The 22,738-nt window shown below is 42.0% G+C and overlaps 2 protein-coding genes across 3 annotated transcripts in view; one reads left to right on the top strand and one right to left on the bottom strand.

Annotated features, from left to right (window-relative positions):
- ndufaf2 (NADH:ubiquinone oxidoreductase complex assembly factor 2) overlaps positions 1-21,478 on the top strand; it is a 23,725-nt gene extending 2,247 nt beyond the window's left edge. Inside the window, exons 2-4 of the mRNA XM_077522046.1 lie at positions 13,503-13,592; positions 15,253-15,293; positions 19,554-21,478. Of these exons, the coding sequence (XP_077378172.1) occupies positions 13,503-13,592; positions 15,253-15,293; positions 19,554-19,802 (380 nt within the window). The 3' untranslated portion in view covers positions 19,803-21,478. The remainder of the gene's footprint in view (positions 1-13,502; positions 13,593-15,252; positions 15,294-19,553) is intronic.
- Positions 20,150-22,738, bottom strand: smim15 (small integral membrane protein 15). Of its 2 annotated transcripts, none has more exons than XM_077522047.1 (2): positions 22,656-22,738; positions 20,150-21,433 (listed from the first exon to the last, which is right to left on the bottom strand). In XM_077522047.1, the coding sequence occupies exon 2, from the start codon at positions 21,427-21,429 to the stop codon at positions 21,211-21,213; it is 219 nt and encodes a 72-aa protein (XP_077378173.1). In that variant the 5' UTR covers positions 21,430-21,433; positions 22,656-22,738; the 3' UTR covers positions 20,150-21,210. The 2 variants fall into 2 exon arrangements, with proteins under 2 accessions (XP_077378173.1, XP_077378174.1); XM_077522048.1 differs by lacking the exon at positions 22,656-22,738 and adding an exon at positions 22,324-22,625.

Below are 22,738 nucleotides of genomic sequence, written 5' to 3'. Positions count from 1 at the left end.
CTTTCTCCGCTCTACCTACTTCTTTCTATTCATTTGTTCATCCCCCAGTGCTCATGGTCCATCCTCCTACCTTTATCCATGCTTTGCTGCTCCCATTTTCTACCTCTCTCGGCCTGTTAACTTTAGAAAACTGGGGCGTAAGCAATCTTGCGTGTGGTAAACTATGTATGAAGACTTTAATAGTTGTTCCGAGACAGGACTAAAAGGACACTGCCGCCTTGTTTTTACCTCAGCCAAGTGCAAAAAGCATGAGGTTATATTTTGATTAGTTATATTGGACTGTTATTTTGCAGAAGTACCTACAAACTGTAACCTATGGTACTGGCAAATCTTGTAAGTATGTATGAAACTCTTCCAAATCATTGCTATTTAATTACTTGTCAACTATTTAGCTATAGATAGTCACCTTTTGCCCTTGTAGTCCACTCGCATCGGGGTTACCAAAGCCTGCAGATGATGTGCTGCTGGTGAGAAAAGGTTTCCCGTGTTTGTAAGTTGCATCTTTCCACGATACTGGCTTGGCTCATACCTACTCAATTTTCCATTCATAGACAATGTCACCTAAAACTTACAAAGTCGAAATGTGACATCCTAATCCATCAATAACCTATGCTAATGCAGTAGTAAAGTCATAATTATTGTACATATCTGTATGAAAACGCTTTCTAGACCAGAAATATAAAAGCGAAAAATGAAAAGCAGTAAGTACTGTATTAACAGAGTGTGATGTATTTTGCAGTTTGGTGATGCAGTCTCATGCCGTTGTGCAAACCATTTCATTGCACACCATTTATAACCTCGAAACATGTAATTCTGTAGGGTCCAGCACTGAGGCGCCAACATATAACATTTGCCAGGGTTTGACATTAACAGTGGCCCGGAGCCACTTTGTGTGGCTGTGTCGAGCCACCACCTACCTACAGAACAGATGCTGGTCCGGCCGGGCCACTACAGATTTCTAAAGTCACTGAAAATTTGCAGTCGCCATAAATGGCCCAAAAGTGCATTTTTGGTTTGGGAGCAAAATACTTTTATCACCAAAACAACCTGTCAGAAACAGAATATTATGATGACGCAAGGAAAAAAACAAAAAAACAACTCGCACACATTTGATGAGATGAAGGGGCATGAATTGGGGTTAGCCTCATGTCGCTAACTTCGGCTTCGACCCTAGCATGCACCATTTCATGGTGATAATGACAGCAATAGACTCTTCAAAATATAGTTGATGTCTGCTGGAATGATGATGTCCATTTGCCGTAAATGACATACAGTATTACTTTTATAATTGTTCCAATTATGAAAGTGTTATGAAGTGATCGAAGCATCAATATCTGATTTAATGAGCCATTCATAGTTTTACAGTGCAAGCAAGTCCATGTGTACATAAACAAAGTTGTTTTTTGTGTTTTTTCCCCCCAGTTTTTGCTGCAGCAAAATTGAGGTTATGAGAACATAAAACTCAACCTCTAATTAAATAATAATAATAATAATAATAATGGCAAGCATATGCTACTAGCTAGGTAGCATCTCGAGTCCGTAGCTTTCTGAAAGAAATGGCCGACGGCAGTGCCTCGCTCGGTGGGTGCCGAGTGGGTACACATGAAGAGGGAGAGATTGAAGGATGGAGCTTGAACCGTCGCCGATGAAATTGTCTCACGCACCCAACGAGGATTGGAAAGATGTAAACAATAACACTTAACGTGTTGCAATGCATATGGCCCATAGTTGTGCACATCACTGCCACCTACAGTAGCCTAACACATTCTGACAAAATAGTCAGATGTGGATCATCGGGCCTTGGTCGACGTCTGCTCTTCTATTTTTGTTTGTGATTACATCCCGTCAGAGTTCCACCGTGTCTTCGTGCAGACCTCTTTATTTTTCTCCAGTGAGGCCATCCTCCCCTTGGCCCCCGTTCTCCTTTTGTTGCTGCCTCTCGACTTTTCCCCTCTTTGAAGCCTTGCCAGCGAAGATTGCGATTCAGTACAGAAGAGTAGTTCAGTATGGTGGAGTGGGTTGGCTCAGCAGAGGACTTTCTTTCTCTCACCCCCTCCTTCCAGTGCCTCACATCAAAACGAACAGGCCTCAGTGTGAAGTGCGTGCCTGGAGTGGGGAGCAACTGTACTCGATACCCACCACCGCCCTATTGCCGGTCCACGGTGCCCCGCTGATGGTTGTCTATGGCCACTGGCTGTCCATCCGCTGGTCTTCCCGAGCCTTGTTGTTTGCTCCATCCAGCTGAATATGGAATCAATATTCCATTCCGCTCTCTCTCCTGCATTCCCAAGGCCCGGCCGGCTCTGCCTTTACACTGCATGGGGCGCCGTGTCATGCTAACCAGATGAAAGCCGAAGACGAACGAGCCCTCGTTCGGCGGCACGCCTGCAGCTCCCGACGCCTGCCGTCGCCTCCTTTTTATTTAGGAAGAAAAGAGGCGCGCTGACATTATCGGCCGCTGCAGGCGCATTTGAAAATAATTGCCTGTATGATTGCTATTTTTCTTACCTCTTTGAGGAGGTGTAGCCTTTTGTCTCGGGGAATCAATGGCTGCTCAATACCGGACAGAGGAACGGCAGTTTCCTTTCATGTCTGCCTGAAAAGGGGAGTATTTTTAGCCCTATTCATTTTTAGCGGCGTCTGCCATGCAGTTTTAATCTATCGCTCCTCTCTCCCAGCGTACGGAGAATGGAAGGGATTCAGAGGTTCCTCAGAGGTGCGCCACGCTGTGTCAGAGAAAAGGCGCACCATCACTATCCCTCTGCCTTTTGTCTATTATTTATTTGATCAGCCAGCTCTCTCCTATGAAGTCCAAACTGAAAAGGCCTGCACTTGGCTATTTCAGGATGGCCGACTCTCGGGATTGCGAGGGAGGTGTGTGCTTGTATCAGCTTTGTATTTAAAAGGAATCAGCGATTGTGTGTGTTTCCCCCCCCCAATCTCCGCTTCATGCCCTAACACACTTAACACAACAACAGATGGCCGCGTGTCATCAGAGCGTTGATTCAAGCCGCTTATTTTCATGGAAAGAGTCGCAGCGCAGGGAGACGCGGGTCCAAATGGCTGTTTATTTTGCCACAAGTCTTCCCCCGGGTGCCATGAAGGAAGGTCTACCCTACAGTAGGACATCAAGGTGCCGTTTACCGTGGATCGTCGATGTCCAGACCCGCTACAGTAAATCACGCTAATTGATCAGCAGCTTTTGCGGTACACAAGGTTTAAATGAAGGTTGCTTAATCGTTATAGAGACGCGAGTGTGTTTGGCTCAACTCGCTCGGTGCCGGGTGCCAAGTGTAGGCACGTGTTTGTGTGTAAGATGGAGCATCATGGAGTGGCTTAACTACTAAATTAAAAAGGCATTTGGAAAGATGGATGCGCAAGCTGAGATAAAAGGCGACAAATTCCAGTGGGAGAGCATCACAAGGGGGGCAAAGCCGCCAATGACACCACAGTTTGAACTTCAAGTCTTTGCCTTGAACTTGAGTATGCGCTAACTGGTCACTTCATTAGGTACATCTGCTCACTCAAAAATTGGGTTATAGTATGCTAATACAGATAATATGGCCAGTCAGTGAAGACTATTATCGTATGTCTCAGAAAAATTATCCTGTGGTGAAGGCAAGTAAAGCCTGGCGGCCCGCCAGGCCTATAAAGCACTGGGGGAAACCCTGTATTAAACCAACAATTTTTAAACCTGTTCAGTATTTCCGATCGGAAATACGGTGTTCAAGGCAATCTCAGTGTACGGTGTTTAAGGCAATTTCATATTTCATTCTAGTCATTATTTTATTGGCCACAACCTATTTATATTGGCATCTACTTGGTAAAATTATCCATCCATCCATTGTCAGTAGCGCTTGTCTTCCTTTGGGTCATTGGTGAACTGGAGTCAATCCCAGCTGACGTTGAGTCCGGGTACACTTTGACTGACGCCAACCGATAGCAGGTCACATACAGTATACATATAGACACTTGTGGATAATTTTGAGTCTTCGATGAACCAAACATGCATGTTTTTGGAATGTGAGAGGAAGCCATAGTACCCAGAGAAGCAAACGCGTGATAGCATGTAAATGAATCAAGTCCAGTGAGCTGCCTTGGTAGAATCACTTTTTTTTTTGTGTAATTTATTTGTGTGTGATGAGTGTTAAATAATGTATTCACACTAGAGCGTTTTATTTAATCAGATTTCAAATTCGCCTCACAGGGTCAGCTAGCTGATCAGCATTTTTCAATTGGTCAGAGAAAGCCAAATTTTCTTATTGTTGGTATTTTATTGTGTTTTTGTGTAGTATTGATTGGTTTTAGAACTGTTATGTGATGGTGGTGGTATAAAGAGGTGGATGAGGCTGGGTATGGCCCTGGTTCAAAATGGCTATCATTGCTCAATGACTATTTTTCCGACAGCTTCGATCAAAATTGAGATTTATTACGACGAGGCAAGGCTTCCAATGATTTCTCAATTACTTTCTGCAAAGATGCGATTCACCGACCAAAGCTCTCCGATCTCAGATGGGCCGGCAAGATGTTGAGCCACCCGAGGGGGCTTCCTGTCACGAAAGGTCCCAACTGGCACACAAGCAGACAGCCCTTCGCCGCTTATTCTGAATATTTTAATGAAGCAGACGGGCATAGAGGAATAGGGAGTGATAAGACCCAGTGTGGTAGAAAGGGAAGGAGGGCGTGGAGGGGAAAAAAAAGTGAGTGACAAAGAACAAGGGGGATGCTGACATCCATGGTGAAATTACTGAGCGGATGGGATGGAGGGGAAGAATGGTGAGTGAAAGTGAAAGGAGGCTTTTTGACAGAAAGAGGGTGAAATGAGTGGGTGGAACGGGCAGACGGGAGAAGGTGGAGGCAGGTTAATGGAGGCGGGGGGTCTTGAGGTGCAATGGAAGGAAAGGAAGGGGGTTGGATGAGTTTGACGGAGGTGAATGGAAAGGGGTGGACAGCTCTGTGTATGGACATCACACACAGTGGGCACACAAAAGGACGCTGACTTCCTGGCTCGCCACAATCCTTTTCCTTCCCTCCACTGAGGGGACTTCAAGGGGACTGGTGGTCTTAAGCAAGCGGGGGCAGCGTATCCCTCCTCCCCATAAGCATGCCTGCGTTTAGTTAAAAGTGACACTCGGGGGAAATCAGCATTCTTTTCTTTTTTACTTGTATATGAATTATTCTGCTTTCCGCTGCTGTGAGTCGCTCAAGCCTCAGCGGCTTCAGCGGCGGCAGGGACAAACAGAATGAGGGCTGAATTTAAAAGTATGGAGAAAAAAAAAAAAAAAAGTACAAGCGGCAGCAGGCCTACTTTACGCCTAAGCTCCTCCTCTCTCCACAGCGGATGCAAAGCTACGGTTGGCCTTTTCCTTCTAAACCTCTCTCTGCGTCACAAGGCTCACAGCTAATAGGTAACCATGGTTACAGGCCTCACACATCCCCTCCCAGTTAGATTAGAGATTGGAGGAAAGAGAGTCAGGATTGGTACCTGGTTTCCCTGGTATCACTGATGCTTATCGGATCACTCCATCTTCATAAGGCTGCCCGTGCGCCCATTGGTGCCCATTCCCTCGGAATGACATAAACTAGGCTCCGTGCAGGCTTACAGATGGGCGTCTTCGAGATGCCCTTTTGTTCCGCCTGTAATCCAGTTCATTTCGGTTCCCCGTGGTATGGTTTTAAATATAGGGATTCTCTGATCAGCGGCTATTTCTGCTGTCGATCACTGCCAATACCGTTCACGTGTGTTATAAGTCAAAATTTCATTCTTTGTTTTGTTTTTCTTAGCTGCAACTAAGTCTTATTTTATCATTGATACATCCAACCATTTTATTCCGTTTATCCGTGGTCTGGTCACGGGTGCAGTAGCTTTAGCCGGGAAGCCCATTCCCCAGCCACTTCATTCAGCTCTTCCAGGCGAGGATCCTGAGGCATTTATTATTCCATTTATTCCGCTCCTTGATTTGAGTCATCAGTCATTTTTTCCCATTACGGTCACCAGTAAGGGGTGGGAACCTCTAGGTACTTCATGATACGATATGCGATACAAGGCTCACGATAACGATTATGTCACGATATGACGATACCGCGATTATCGATATATTGGTCAGGTAATAAGCCCACGATAATCTACGATAAAACTAATCAAGACATAAACTGATGTTTTTTCAATGAGAAATAGTTTATTTTTGTACCACCACTGAAACACAATATTAAAACTGCTGTCTTCTTCACCGTGAGTAATTTAGTGCATTTTTCTTAACAAATACAAATGTTATTTTAACAGTTTTGTTAGTAAGTTTGTTTCTGTGGGGGGTTAGGGTTATTTAAAAAATTTGTGTCTTCCTTAAACACTATTGTCATGCAACATGTCAGTCAGTCACATAGTCATTTGGTTCATTTTATAAACTGACAATTTTTGTGCAATATTGCAAAAGTAAATACTGTAAATAAATACAATGACTTAAATATTAAATCTTAATATTCCTCAGAAATTGTGTTCTTCAAAAAGTTGAATCATAAAATATGTTTTAAAACTTTAAAATTACAGATATAATACATATTTTCATAGAAACGAGTCACTTGCTGGACAGATAAACGTAAGCTCATGAGTCTTCTTCGCCTGAAGACTTGCGTACATTTCCCCGCCACTCTTATGAGGTACTCCCCCTAGTGGCCCGCCAAGTAATTGCTCAATAAGTAATGAACAATGGAGCCGTTATAGCGGCTGCATATTAACTACAAATATCAATACTTGGCGTAGGTATATCAATAACCGATCGGGAGACAAATTATCGCGATAAATCGCGATATCGTCACATTCCTAGTCACCAGTGCACTTTGAGGTGTTTATTGAATGGCGAAAATAGTCAACCTTGCAATTAAAAAATGGTGCTGTTGATTGAGCATAACTCAACCAGACGCACAAAACAAACCAGCTCCTGCCGTCAATCACCAATCCACGCCCCTCAAAGGCACCCATCCAAGACACAAATACTGCATTATGTACAGTAATTACACTTTAAAATTAAAATTAGTTTGTCTTAGTTCCACTGTATGTTTTTCTACGATACGTTCTTTTCTTTATTAATAACACAAAGCAATGGGTGGTTTCTGACAGACTACCCTAATAATTCCAATTTTGTGATGCCCATCTTAAAAGCATCTTATGTTATTCAAGGGAGCTGCAGTTTGAAATATGCGCCCGCTTCCCCACTTTCTACCCCGCTGCGAGTCAGGTGCATCTCCGGCGAGGCGTTGGTCCACCCGTTGGAGAGAGATGATTTGTTTATCGGTCTCCCTCCAGATGTTTCCAGTCGGGTTGTTTTCCCCTTCGCTGACATCTGCGGGAGTCATCAAAAGAGCGAGCGCTTGACAGTCTAGAGACGCTCGCCACGACATTGCAGAGGTGAAAAAAAATAAATAAAAATACTCATAGGTCGCCCCCGGCGGGAGTCACCTGGGAGATGATGTGTCAAGTCGGGGGTTGTGTATGTAAGAGACAGCGGCTGAGCTGGCGCAGGTGATGGAGTTTAGCAGGGTGTATCCAGGGTTCAAAGAGCAGAACCCCCCCGGAGCACACGCGCGGCATCTTATTCTCGCGAAGGCGTGCCTGACGTTCGATTGGCATGCTGCCACGGCAACCCCCTTCGCCGCCCCACCCCCAAGTCTCCTCCCTCCCTAGCTCCCCTCCCCCACCTGCGGGCTCACAAATGAGTTGCACTCAGACAGGTGAGATGGCTCATGAATATTAATGAGGCGGGATTTCATTCCTACAGCTGCTGGAGCTCCTCCTCCAACACCCCCCTCTTTGCCTCCCCGACGCAATGCTGCTGTTTGTCCTTCACGGTGAGAGGCAGCGCCCTCACTCCTGTCCCTCAGGTTAATCTGCCTGTTCGCCAGCCTATGTGTGTGCATCTATGTGTGTGCGTGCATATTGGTAAGTACTGTAGGTTCCCCCTAGTGAGTGATGAGGAGACAGAGCTGTCACAAGGGTCCCGCTGAGATCGAGAGCTGCTAACACCCTTCATGCCTCTCTCATGCCTCTCTCACCTCACCTCTCTCTCTCTCTGAAGGGGGAGGGGCCACTCAACTCAATGACCAAAAAAAATGTATAAAGTCAGTCATTAGAGTGAAATACCGTATAATCATTGAACTGTAAAGTGAAGATTTTCCTGGGGGCGCCAGGAAACTTTAGGGATGGTGAAACAAAATATTAGCTAACTTTATGCCAGGCAAAATTGATGTATGGATGGATTTTCAATTCCTGCAATGATAAATGACAACTAAAAGTCCACAATGCAAGCTCCACAAAGTGAGTTGAACTGGTTTTAAAAGTTCCCTGTGATTGGCTGGCAACTGATCAAAGGTGCACCCTCCTCAAAGATTAACTTTGGACATGTATGATAGAAAATAGATGGATGGATCATTTTAAATTTCCAGGCAATTGTGACATGGTAATATGAAAGAAAAAAAAAACACTATTCTAAACATCATGCAGAATGATAGATTTTGTTGCCTAACCACTACTCCGCAGTCTGGTACTGGTCTCCGGGCCATTTGGTACTAGGCCACACGGAGAAAAAAAATAAATAATAATTTTGTTTGTTAGCAAAGCATATACGTCTTTGGTTTGAAAGTTAAACAAAACACAATAATAAGAAGCAAATGCACATCTAATGGGCATCCATGATGTGCTGTTATCTTCCGTAGATTAACTAATTTGGTCCCAGAAACGTACAAAAACGTTCTATTTTAAATGTTGCCATTTTCTCAAAAATGTATTTATATGTTTTCTATGTTTTATGCTAGAGCATACAGAAGGCTTTGATGCAGCCTCTGAACTGAAGAGAACGGTTGAAGCAATGGTAGTAATGACAAAACGGCCAGCAGGTGGAAGCAGAGTATAAGAGAGCAACCAGGGCCATGTTGCAAAAACGCTCTTTTCGCCAGTGTTTAATCAGATTTATGAATAATGATGAAACTTTAACTATATTCTAATGTTAATTGCTGAAAAACGGAAACAGATAGAAAAATTCTCCACGATGATGACAATTTTCTGCGGGCTTTGCAAAATCAGTCAAAATCCAGTAAAACAGCCGAGGGCGACGGGGGTTGCTTCAGTGAAAATGGCTGCGAGTGAATGAGTTAAGATAACAAGATTTCATGTGGGCCGACCATCAACTGGTTGGGTTTGAAAAGAGCAGGCCATTGTAACACCGTGATGATGAGATGTAATTGTAATGCAACTCACGAATAGAAGTAATGTATAACAATCATTATCTACAGCATATCTGTATTATATTATTATGTTCATCTAATTCTCAATAAAAAAAAAAGCCTCCATTAGATTGTTGTAAAAGCTTTTCTAATTAAAGTTTAAATACAGGAAATGTTGGGTTTTCACCAACCAGCAACTTAATGTGATTCACATGCAAGCTATTAAAGTCTTAATGGAAATCCACACAACACTATAATCACTTACACACTTTCTCCTCTTGTCCTTTTGGTTTTATGGTCTTCTTCGTTTACCATTTCAGTGAAGACAGGTCAAAGTCACCCGATAGTGCAGTAGCCAATAAGAACACACGCTTTGAGCCACAAAATGAAAACGCTCACAAGTACCTACAGTAAGACAAAACTCACATAAAGGGAAAGAACTCATGCGTACAGTTTTTGGGACTTCTGGCTTGTCCCAGCATTATAATTATTTATTTATTTTTGAAAATAAAAGTAGTTTATTCCATTACATTCTATTTTATTATGCTGTAATACAATGTAGTGCTACTTTGTTTCATCAAAACATGTAACAAAACAGATTAATGAAATGTCAGTTCATTTCAGTGTAGAATATTGATTTTATTATACAAGTACATTGAGTTGCCTTGTCACAGCATGCATGAAACTTACAAGTACAGGTACCACTGTATCAGGGAATGAAATAATCACAAAATATAAATGATAGCATGAATGTAGCCCAGGCTAGGACCGATAATTCAATATTTAATCAAATCGAAAAAAAAATAAAAATAAAATAGAATAAATGCAAAAAGGAAGGCCATCGTTGAATTGAATTTCCTAAGCTAACCACAACTTTATTTTGATTGCTTGTAATTAAACTTAAGTTAAGGAATAAAATAATACCAAAAAAGTTGAACCAGTACTGACAATTTACTCAATTTTGGGGGTAAAATAAATAAATAACTGAAAACATAATGAGTGCAAAAACACAATGTGCCAAACTACAGAAAGAATATCAGTTTTTCAGCTAAATGTAAACGCTAGGGAATTAATTATCATATTATAAATAATAGGCACTGTTAGGCCAGTGCTGATATTTAGCTAAGAGCTACCTAAGTGTTTTTCAATAAAATTAATAAGTCAAAGGTAATGCTAAAAGACCATCACTGTTAATTTTTTTTTCAACTTCAATATGGCATCTTCTAATCATAGCGTTCTAAATCATGACAAGCAACTCTAAAGAATGCTTCTATTATTTTTTTTATTATTACAATGAGATACTATAGAAATTAGAGCAATGGTCATGCTCAAGCTTACAAATGCACCCATGTTGAGCATTTCAGGTATTTGTGCATAACTTCAAAAACTTCAGGAACGAGCCACTGCAAAGTACGTTTTAATTTTGACAACAAGTGTCTTATCTTGCATCATTTTCAATAGTGGTTGTGTAACCACAGCCTGCGTGTGTTTTTATGCAGCTGTCCTAGTTGTGAGGTTACTAGCAGAGTACCGGTCTAGCTCGTGAACCTCCCCTCCGTCCGCCTCCGGTATATGGTGGGAGGATCAGCTGTGTTTCATAAATATATGTACATACGGTATATGTTATTCAAATCCGTGGATAAATGCCTCGGTGGGCACAGGAGTTTAGTCATGCTGTCAAAGTAACAAGACAACAGTCTGAATGGGAGAACGCAACCTTGCCGAAGAAAGCGTATTAGTTCGGCATTAGCTATAGCGAAACGCATTGCGTGGGGGGCTGTGTCATAATTGTACCGTTTCTGTACCGCTGCCACCCACACCCAATGCAAATATGGATGGGATCAGTTTATAATTAGCATACCTGTTAAATGTATTTGCTTGCCGCACCTGGAGACCGCAGCCTTTTGTTTGCTGGCACTTGCTTTTGTTCTGCAATCATGGAAGGTGGATAGGAAGTGGAGGTGGGCTGGGTGCATGACTTAGGAAGCAGTTCCTCAGAAGATATCTGACGTTAGCGAGCGTGAGGATCAGAGAATCTGTCCTGGTTTTTTTTTTTTTTTTTTTCTTCCCAAACCCGTGTATCAGGAAGGAGCTGTGGAGCCTATGAGGCCCTTTAGTGACAATCTAGTGGGAACCAAAGCAGAACCAAAGCAATGCTAGCCTAATTAGCTGACCTGATTACTATATAGGCAGGCACATAAAGTATAGAGTCAACCTCGTAAGGCGTAATTACAAAAGCGTATATGCACAAAAACAGCTTTTGTTCTCTCACAGCGCAGCAGTAAACATGTAAAGCGGATGCTAGCATAACAACCAAGCAGTACGGTTCAGTTGGGATTGTCATGGCCGTGTTTAGAAAGGGAATACTATCATCCCATGGGTTTTTAGTGTGGATATATACATACCATGTCATCACATCAGCATGTAACCATACTTTTTTATTCACTTATTTGACTAACCATTTTCATTTTCATTTTGTATTAAAGTTTATTACAAAAGCATTTTCCCCCTGATTACTGTTTATTAACCAGTGCTTGGTGTTTACTTCGTACTTTGTATTCATATAGTGATTTTTTTTTTTTTAAGGGGGGGGGGGGGGGATTCATGATGTACTGTTACCAGATCAGTCATTGTTTTACAAAATCAAAACAGATGTTTGCAAATGTCTTATTTTGATTAAATACGGAAGATAATCAGTCATGAAGGACTACAGATATCCGTGAACAAATATTTGGGAAAAAAAAAAAAATGGCTCGAAGCGATTACTCGATTACTGAAATAGTTGCCAATTAATATGATAATCGATTACTAGTTGATTGTTTTTGACAACTCTAGTGTTAATACAAATATCATTCAGTCTTTCTGTTTTCAATTGTTGTTTTTATTATTACTATTTTTTTTTTATTGATCTCCAAAAAATTCCAACATGCCTGATTTTTATTTATTTATTTATTTATTTTTTGTCCCATTTCAATTTTAGGCTCATTTCATCAATACAAAACGGAAAATGGGCCACAAAAATGATTTTGGTGTGAATATTTAATTGGTCAGGTTTACATGACCATAATTACAGGTACAATCAATTGCGATGTATCAGATGGTCCATAGAGCCATATTATGTCAAGGAGAAAAGTGTTTGCATTGTTACTGTAATCAACTTCATCGATCACGTCCATTTCCACCGCTGTTTGATAAGCCCAGACAGTCGTGGCCAACCCACATGCGCTCGTTGGCTCACTTAGTGGATACAGTGACATCACCTGGACGTGGGTGAAGTTTTGCCTTCAGTTGGAAAAGTGTACCAAACTGTTTGGTGTAAACCGCAGTAAACGCTTCGTGCCCTTGTCCATTTATCCTTGCACCGCAGCCATTCAAACATTAAGGCCTTCAGTCCGTGTACAGTCAGCTGACCGCTGGAGCGCTGATGGAATCCTGACATATTGTCAGTGTTTTGGAGCGTGTTGTTTTCCTTGCCCCTCCATTTCTCTCCTCCTAGCCATGTCTTGTCATGCATCATCAGTCTCTCTCTTTCGATGACTTGCCTCCTTTTTACCTCCTCCCGCCCATCCTTTCTCACGAGGGGGGGCGGCCGGACATGTGACTACCTGTGAGGGGGAATCTGTGGAAACAAAGCACTCCCGTCGCCTTATAAAGCCGCACCGTTGTTTTTGTTTCATTCTCTCGCTCTCCACCCACCCTCCTCCTTCCATCGCCATCTCCGTGTCATTGTGTGCCAGCCAAACTTGTCTAATCAGCAGATTTCGACCCAAATAATTGGTGGCGGCCTTGCTGCTGGCGAGCCTCGTGCCATACACAGATAGGGAAAAGGAGCGCTTAATATTCCACACGGCTCGTGCCTGCCCCCCTCCTTCCCGTACTGTTCCCTGTGATATCTGACCTCTTTTGTCTCCTGCGCGGCTTGATGTTGATTTTGGAGGGCATTGTTAGCCGCCGCACCGCCATTGGTAGAGCCGGTCGGCGAAAGGCGGTCGTTTGGGGGGGGGGGGGGGGGGGGGGGGGGGGGTTGGTCGGGTGAAAAGGAGCTTCATTTGCATAAAGGCTTAGCCCAGATTTGGAGCCACTCAGCGAGATCTGAGGAGAAGGGCCCGGGGGCCACGAGGTAATCATCCATGGCCTGTCACGGCGCTGTCATTCCTCCGTGTATTTATATGTGTGCGCAAGGAGGGGGCTTGCGAATGTGTGCGTGCGTTTGTGTGCGACTCCGTCATTGTTGTTTGTTTGTTCCCACTTTGCATCATCTCGTGCGCCTTCTCCTTTTGTTCCAGGGAGACTCGTCCGTGCCAAGAGGATGGTGGAGGCCCCAAATCCCACAGAGTACGAATATGTAGAAGGAAGGATACCTATCGAGTGGGATGGTGAGTGTCCATCCATCCGAGGCCTTCACTCATGTCTTTCCTCTTTTTATTCCACCCTCAAGATGGGGGATGGGAATGTACTTTTTTTTTTTTTTTTTTTTTTTTTTAAATCAAAGACACCTTCTGCCAGCGTTATACAAGCGTGCCGGTAAAATAGCGTTCCTTACAAGTGGATACAAACGCTTCCCTCTGTCTCAGGCTGGCTTTATCCACCTTAAACCCCTCATCCCGCTTCGCCCCATCCCTCATGCATTTTCATCAGCATGCAAATAAGAAAAGGGATAAAAGAGGGCCCAGAATCCCCCGCGCTAGCTGGAGGAAGAGTTAGAGAAGCTCTGTCTCGCTCTCACTCTCGCTTCGGCTTCCTTGAACCTGCTAGGCTATGCAGCCAGCTCAGCCAAAATAGCTTCTTTAAAAAGAAATCACATAAAAAAAAAACTGTGGGGATATGACAGACAGACAGATAGAAGGCAGGAGAGAGGAGATAGAAGGACAAAGGTACTGATGGGAAATGACACTGAGATCAGAGTGGATCCACCCATTCTCTTCCAGGACTTTCAGTGATCCATCTGGTTGGATGAACTGTTTTATTTCCCCCATTCCTTTGTTCACTGAACTAAACAACTAGAAACACTTAAAGTGTCCAATATACGGTAGTCTGTTCCAGGACACTGTTTACCCTTTAATAGGAAATACACGCATCAGTTTACGACGGTCCTTCCGTACAAGGTTAACAAGGTCAAGGAATGAATTCGTTTGCACAACCGTGAAAACATGGCTACCGTACTTACTATTTTTTATGTGATTGTTTGATATTTACCGTTATTTATTTAATTTTCTGAAACATTTCATTTACAAATTGGATTTCCTCAATAGACCCTTTTACCATGATGGGGGTGGGGAAGGTGGTGGGGGGGGGGGGGGTTGGGGTTGGCTTTCAGTGCAAAATGCAACAGCAAATAACTAAAAATTAAAATCACAATGGCAAATTAAAAGAAAACATGGCAACACTTAAAAGCACAACAATTAACTATTGACAACAACAAATAATACAACATCAAATTTACAAAAAAAAAAAAAAACCAGCAGCAATTAACTGATTAAACAGATTAACAAATTAAACAGCATAGAAAAAAAATAGCTAAGCACAACAGCAAATGAAAACAACAGAACAACAAAATAAACATTTTCCTACTAGACTCGTCGCTCAATAGGATGAGAGGGACAGTCCTCCTCTCATCCAATCAGCGATGAGTCTGTAATATAATCCTTGTTTTTTTTGTTTGTTTTTTCATTGTTTTTAGTTCAAATCAGTTAGTTAATCATTTTCTTAAATTTTTTTTTTTTTTTTTTAAATCATTAGCCTTCAACATTGTTAGTTTGCCAATTAGTATGCCAAAAAAATCCAAAGAAAAAGCAAAACACACACTTAAGACTTTCATGCACAACAGAAGCTCAGAATCTGAATTCATTTTTTTCCCCTCCAAACTTTTGAATTGCGACGTGTCCAAATTCAGGAGCCTTGGATCCATGAGAACTCCAGATGAGACCAAGTCAACCAGCAAAAATGCTGCTGCTTTATACAGTATACGACTGCATGTTTTGTTTGTGTGGGTGTTCTCACTATCTGTATTTATTTATTTATTTTTTATTCCCGCAGCTTGGATGCGCGGCAGACGGAAGGAGCCTCCCTCTGTAGAGGTATGTCTCCCCAGCCAGCACCTAGCAGCAGCCGCAGCCTCCCTGCTGTGATGATGCTCGGACTCTTGGGTGGGGTGGGGGCTTTCAAGGGAAAGGAGAGGCTTTTGATTTGTTTTCTTTCTTTTTCTTTCTAACGTGGAACGTTTGGGAGCGGCATTAAAATAAACTCCATGAAAGGTTCTGAGGGAACCTTGTCCTGGTTAAAGCCGGTGGCGATACAATGCTTCACGTAGGGATTTTTAGGTATCTGTACTTTATGTGAGTCTTTATTTTCCTCATGTCTTTTTACTTTTACTCCCTATGTTTGAAAACAGATATGTACTTTCCAATCCTTACTTTCTCGTAACATTTGCTATTTTTTCAACACGACAATCTGGGTTTTTTCAATTGACAGTAATAATTTGTTTTTAGCTTTAACTTTTTTTTTTTTCTGCAGTAGAACCTCATTGGTACAGCTGAATCTTGATTTAGAAAGACCGCTGTATGAACAAATCCGTTTACAAAAAAGATTTTCAAATTTTGCTTCAGTTCGTGAGCAATCAAGCATCCACGGGACTTCTAAATTGCTTGACTACTTTCTCTCACACAGAGTTAACATTGTTTACTTTGTGTATCATGTGTATTTGAAGTATCTGTTTTTGTTTTTTTGCCAAAAATTTGCCCTAAGTACAGTATATGGCTCCCTTATTGTATTACTGTTGAAAATATATATTTATAAAAAAAATAAAATAAAATTAAATCAGGAAGTAAGAGTACTGAGCTAAACAGGAGAATGGTGTTTATTTTTCTCATCTTGTTTGTTTAGTTTAGGTACTATCTGTACTATTGTTAAGAACACAGAGAATCCGGGTCAGTGTATAGCCTATTGATGTTGTAAATAATAAATCCTTCTTGCTGTGGACCAGCTGCATCCTAAAGCTAAGATAGCTAGTTAGCTGGGAAGATGGTCTCTCCTGAGCTGAGCTTGGCTAACACCTTTTCTATGATTGAGTGAGCAGCAAAGTAATGACGGAGGAGTTGAGACATTGCCGACCGAGATGGGCTTCATTGACCGTAATTGCTGAACTTTTTTTTTTTTTTTTTAAATGCCCATTAGCTGGCTAACGTTTCCCTTACATGCCCATACATTTCCAAAGTTTGTTGTCGTGTAATTTGTTTCAGGGCCTGGAACTGATTAATTTTACTCCCATCCATTTTAATGGGGGGGGGGGGGGGTGCCTTTTGCTGCAAAGTCTGGAAACAGATTCACTTTGTGAACCGAGATTGTACTGTACTTAGTCCAGGTGTTGAATCTGTACTGAAAGTTTTACGAGAGCCTTTTTGAGTCACTCGCTATAACGTGCTTCACTTTAAGCAGTCTCGCTGTTTCACGGATTTTTTTTTTTTTAGTGCAATTTTGCATGTTTTTTATTTTTATTTTTTTATTTTTTAACAGTGTTGTAACTATTTTATAAAATTTATGAAGGTTTGAACATTGAGAATGTTTAAACAAGAGAAATATGAAAAAATGTGAATGTCTCGATGAGAAAAGTGTATAAACTGTGTGGTGAGGGGTTGTAGAGCTTTAATATATTTATAATAAATGTAAAACATAAAGCTAACTACTTCGCGGATTTCATTTATTGCGGGTATTTTTTGGAACCTAACCCCAGACGTCTCGCATCAAGGTAAATCCGGTATATTTCAAAATAAAACAGTTTGTGAACTCGTTTTTTTGGGAGGGAAGCTAGCTAGCTAGCTAGCTAGCTACATAGCATGACATGAGTCGGACATTTAAGACAAAAAAAATGATCTCAGGATAAATTAAACATGACAAAATGACACAATTTAAACACAAAACATACTTACCCATGTTAAGTCTCAGAAATAATGTCCAAAAAGCATACAGGAGTGACAACAGGAAAGCGTGGCTATTGTTTACAAAATAGGACTATATACACGGTTGTTATTGGGTGAACTCAACTCTCCAGCTTGAACCCCACGTGATGTTGTGTTCTGTTGGGAGCAGATTTCCGGACATGTTAACGCACGCGGTGTGTGCGTGAATTGCATTCCTAGCGGAAGCCGTGAGGAAACCGTACGGAAAATGCACCGCGTCCCTTCCGCAGCCAGTGTGAATTGGGCTTAATGTGAGCACTATTGCCATCTGTTGTTAAAGCAAAACTCTTTTCTGTCTGTGTCATTGAGTGTGAATGGGCGTTTGTTCGTATGTGGCCAGCGATACGCTGCTGAGCAGTCCAGAGTGTACCTCGCCTCTCTCCCAAACTCCGCTAGAATTGGCTCCATCTCACCCGCAACCCTAATGAAGCTAAGCTGTATTGAAAGTAGATGGACGGATGGTTAAAGCAGAAGGCCTGTCTGTGTCGTTTGGCCTTTATTTTTTTCTGGCTACTCTCCTCGATGGAAATGCTGAAGGATGGTCCTTTCTTTCTGCCTCTCCCTCGTGTCGCTCTCTCTGGGTTTTAATTGCTCTTTAAATGCGAGAATGCTGGAAACGGTTTGGGCCCCGTAACGCAATGTGGCTCTATATCGGAAATCCCTCGCTCACTGGTTGTGTCGTCTCTCCTTGCCAGCGGGCCGGTGCCATCCCTACCCAGCGTCGTGCCAGGACATTCTATTCCAATTTTCTTTGCCTTGTGTCCGCTCGACGACAGCTGGACCGACCAAGGCTTCACTCCCGGCACATTTACCCTAAACCCCCTTGTCACCCCCCCTCTCTTCCCAGTCCAAGTCCGACATAAATTGATTGGATTAAATCCTGTCATTAACAGGCTGGAAAAGCAGCTTGGTATGTTTGTCTCCGCTCTACCCCCAAAGTGTCGCTTTTTTGGCCACGCCGCTCGCTTTTCCAGGCCAGCGCGCCGCAGCAGCCCAGTCGGCACGGCCTTTTTATGACATGGCTCAAGTGATGGGGGGTGGTTTCGAGCAGGAATGTTGGTTGAGCCGGTCTTTCCAAGCGTGGACAATTAGACGTTTCACTCATTGTAATAAATGTCCTACTTCATGCTCGTTTGTTCCTGGCAGTGCCACGTTGATTCGTATCTGCTTTTGTTTTGTTTTTGTAAGCAGATGCCGCTTTGAGTATGGACATCTTTCTCGCTATCAATGTCACTATCATTCTCTCTTTCTATCACTCTGCCTGTGCCTACCTATCTCGTCATCTCTCTCATTCCAATTTCTCTATTTATGCAGTATTTGCTCTCTTTTTCTTGCACTCTCTAGATATGATTGGGAAAAATAATCTGGAACGCAGAAATGGTGAAAAACATTTCAATCTCAAAAATTCAGTTCAATTTTTTTTTTCTTTATTTGTCAGGACTACAAATACAAATTAGCAGTTTCGCTAAATATTTACAGTTATGCATATTATGATCAATGGTCATCATTGTGCACTATGTATCCAAAAATAAAAGTTTAAATATTGACAAAGCTATCTGATAAATTGACACTAATGTAAATAAGATTGACTCACAGTGCCATCTACTCACCATAAAAAAAAAAGTGACACCACTGGCAGCCGTCTTGCATTGCCACATCAACAATGCGGTGAAATATAAACCTCACCACTGTAAGTCATGATGCTGACATAATATAAAATGAATGGTCGATGCTAACTGTGAAGTTTGTCCTTTGAGAAGCTCTCGTTACTCCATACAGGAATCCTGCGTACAATCCTGGTAAATGTTTCAGTGAATTTGAACAGAAGTTGTCAGTAACAGTGGCAATGCAAGATGGCTGCCCTTTGGTTTCAGCCACGAGAAGCTAATTGTGTCCTTTTTGTATAAGTCAGTATAAAGTGACAACATATGTTTGATAGCCTAGCTTTAAGTGGCTAACTTTAGAGTAATACATTTTGCCAACATAAATGGGAGGGAAAAAAATCATTTGTGCTGCAGACTTAGATGTATTAGGTTGATTCTCAGCTAGGAAGTAGCATCATCCATTTTTCAGGTCATAGTATCTGTTCTTGATTGACAGTTGAGTGGAGACAACTTGAATTTTTCACAATTGAAGCCGCGTTATAACTTGTCATTTAATCATTTAAGTTTTTTAACAAAAATGTAGAAGATTTTCATTTTTGCTTCACAAGGACTTAATAGCATCGTTCAAAAGTCCAAAATCCACTTGACCGTGATCTATTCTGGGGCTGTAAAGTTGCTATGGTTATATTTTAGCAAACACGCCAATGCAGTTTTTTTTAAATACATTCAAATTTGCATCAGCTGTTCACCAAACGATGGTCTGTGTGCATTTACGCAGGAGCTGGCGAAGAACGAGTCCTACAGGGAGCAGATCAAGCTTAAAGCCATGGAGGTGGAGGAGAAAGACTTGGCCCTGAAAGCGAAGGAATACGAGGAAGGCCTGGTGGCGACGCCGTCCCGGACTGTGGCCGCGGGCCACGCGGCCGCCACCAGCTTTGGCAAGCAAGAGCTCAGCGAGGAGCCCAGCAGCACCGCCAACACCTTCCAGCCGGGCTCCTGGCGTCCTAATCCCAAACAGGACGCCTAAGGAGACAGCGGCGTGGACTCGGCCCATTTGGCCGTCGAATACAATCCAATAGAAAGGCGGTTTTCATACAACTCTTGTATCGGATCTTTGATTATGCTGCTAATGAAGAAGCAGGTGAGTGTGTTTAATGTTGGTGTGTCAATAAACAATAGGAACATTAGTTGCAACCTGTTTGAGGTACTATTGTATATTCCCAAAATTAGAAAGATATGTTTTATGTTAAAAACGTGTTTGACAGTGTCAAAAGTTTTGTTTTATCTGTGTCACCAAAAATGCTTTTAGCCTTACATTTTAGCTTGTGTAAATATGTAAAAAAAAAATCAGATTCAATTGTTCACACTCAAATATGAAAGCATTAATCTGCCAATTTAATGTGTTACTAACCAAAACAGCAGCAACAAAGCACATACAGTAAGTATAGATTACAGCATGTTGTAAATGAGTTGTGTATTTTTTTTTTTAGGCTACTAATATCACATTTAAAGCATAACTTTCAGTAAATGGGACCACTATGACTGGGAAATTTGGGCTCAGAATGATATCACATTATTTGTCAGCTGGTTTGACGTAATTGGACAAATTTTGGCATTAAAACTTTTGAACAGCAAAAAACGGAGGTGTTAAGGAAAATGAGCTACGTTTTAATGAGGCAGTTGTGCACAGAAAGTTACAAAAATGTTTGGTTTTGTACATATGCTACAGTTATGTTCATCTTGCTTTTTAGCTTTGTTTTTAAAAGCACTTTCAACATGCAAGTATGCATAGTAGTTCATAAATAGGATGTACTCTTAATATTTTTGAACAATATATAGTTTTATTGATTCTTTATTCTGCTCTTGATAAAAGAGCAGACCTTGGAACACTCCTAATTGAAAATTTTGAATCATGGTGGTTGTCTCCCAACCCAGAGGTTGTAGGTTCAATCCCATACCATTGTGACCACGTCGAAGTATCCTTGAGCAAGATACGGAACCCTCAATTGCTCCTGATGCTGCGTCATCAGTAGGTGAATGGGTAGTCAAAATGTAAAGCGCTTTGAGGGCCTCGTAAGGTGGAAAAGTGCTATATAAATGAAGTGCCATTTGCCTTTTTTTGTTTTTTTTTGAGCATCCATGAAAACTTTAATTACAAATAAATCTGTTAGTTTCAGAAGGGTTTCATTACATTACAATTGAACACAATGGTGATGTTAAAAATGGAATGCAACGTTTAGCAAAAGCCACTCATAACAAGCAAACTTGTGTGTAAAAATGTCAAACACACATTTGCTGAAAAAAGTCCGGCGGGAATGTCCGTCCGTCTCAGCACTGTTTGACCACCGTGGGCAGGACGTGCCCCCACCCTAAAGGGTCCGTGCTGGTGGTGAAGGCAACGGGTGGAGGGGGGCTTTCTACAGCCCTCCGTCTTTCTAGTTTCTCTTCACCTTGGCCAGGTTCTCCTGACGCCGCAGCCTCCTCTTCTGCTCCTTGTCACGCACCTCGATCAGCTTGGCCAGTTTCCACGACAACAGCGCGCTGGCGATGAAGAGGGGCGTGAGCGCCAGCAACACGGTGGTCAGGAAGCCGTACGGGTCCTTGGCGGCCCACTCCACAACGTACACGGCCCATGCTTGCATCGTCTCAATCATGGTGCTGGGGGGAGAATAGATGGGAAATAAAGAACATTTTGGTGTTAAATATAGATTTTTGGTGTTTAATTCTCCTGTTTTATAGTACACTTCAACTGGGAATACAAACAGCTTAAAGCAAACACACTTCTCCAACCATGGCTTTATCCAAGAGAATTTTTTGATATTGTGAACTTCAATAATGATTTGTGATACATGTGACAGTCGAACACCTTCTACGAACATACAGGTAAGGTGTTTTGGGGGGGGGGGTTCAGTTAACATGAGCTACTTTTACATTCTTTTATTAGTCAGTTCACATTGTTAGCAAAACTACAGATTTGGATAGTATCAGAGCCTAAGACAATGCTTGATAGATCTGTTCTTTTCTTCTTCTCTGTTAGTAGTACTATGCAAGTTAATAAAACTTGTCACACCACGATATGACTTTTATACTTGACCTTTCATTCCCTTCCGACTATCGGTTGTATCTATAAACACCCGAGAACTTCATTTTTTTTTTTTTAAACAAATACCCCCATTCCATAGTTTACCCTCATTGGGGGTTGGTGTGAAATGGTGTTTACCCCAGACGACTGGATGAAAAGACGGGATCCTGTACAACGAACATAACTTGAATAGACAACCATTCACACTCAAGGATATTTTCATCCTGAATGAATCCAGTCAGTATGCGTGTTTATTTAATGTGGGAGGAAGCTAACAAGCATGGGAAGAACATCGCACTTGGCACAGTAAGGCCGAAACCGGGATTTGAACCATAAACTTGCAGCACACGTGTTAACCACCTGATTCCATCAGCCTAAATTGTAATCACCATAAGTACAAAATCGAGCAAAAACAGACGTAAAAACGTATACTCGCCGAAATACATGAGTAAAATGAACGTCACACCTTTAAAATAAGTACTAACTTGATGCTCGCTACTTCTTCATCATTCAAAACGAACAGAAAAAATAGCTCCACGTCCTCAAAAATATCACAACTCGTTTCTATTCATCTCTCGTTAGTAATATACGTGAAATATGATGACATCCGTGCGGGATTTAAGCAACACTTTCGTACAGGATTAGCATCATCAGCTAACCAGGAGCCTACGCCGGATAACGGCCCGAGTTGCATATAAGGTGAGAAAGTCGACAAACGAAGCTTGCGAATAAATGTGCATTTTAAAAGGTATGTTGTGATTTTCGATGTACGATTAACTAAATGAGAAAGATACGAACCTGCGTTCGGTGATTTCTTTTTATTTCAATCCCTCTCCGATTTCCTTTCCTGTTTCCGGATGCAGGGCTAGAAAGGATGTGAC

Source organism: Festucalex cinctus, chromosome 5 (assembly GCF_051991245.1).
Source record: "Festucalex cinctus isolate MCC-2025b chromosome 5, RoL_Fcin_1.0, whole genome shotgun sequence".
In the NCBI taxonomy this organism is placed as follows: domain Eukaryota; kingdom Metazoa; phylum Chordata; class Actinopteri; order Syngnathiformes; family Syngnathidae; genus Festucalex; species Festucalex cinctus.
This window is presented reverse-complemented; position numbering and strand designations above follow the sequence as displayed.

Bases quoted from the DNA above. Each gene is read 5' to 3' on its own strand.
- smim15 (XM_077522047.1), bottom strand. From the start codon at position 21,429: ATGATTGAGACGATGCAAGCATGGGCCGTGTACGTTGTGGAGTGGGCC.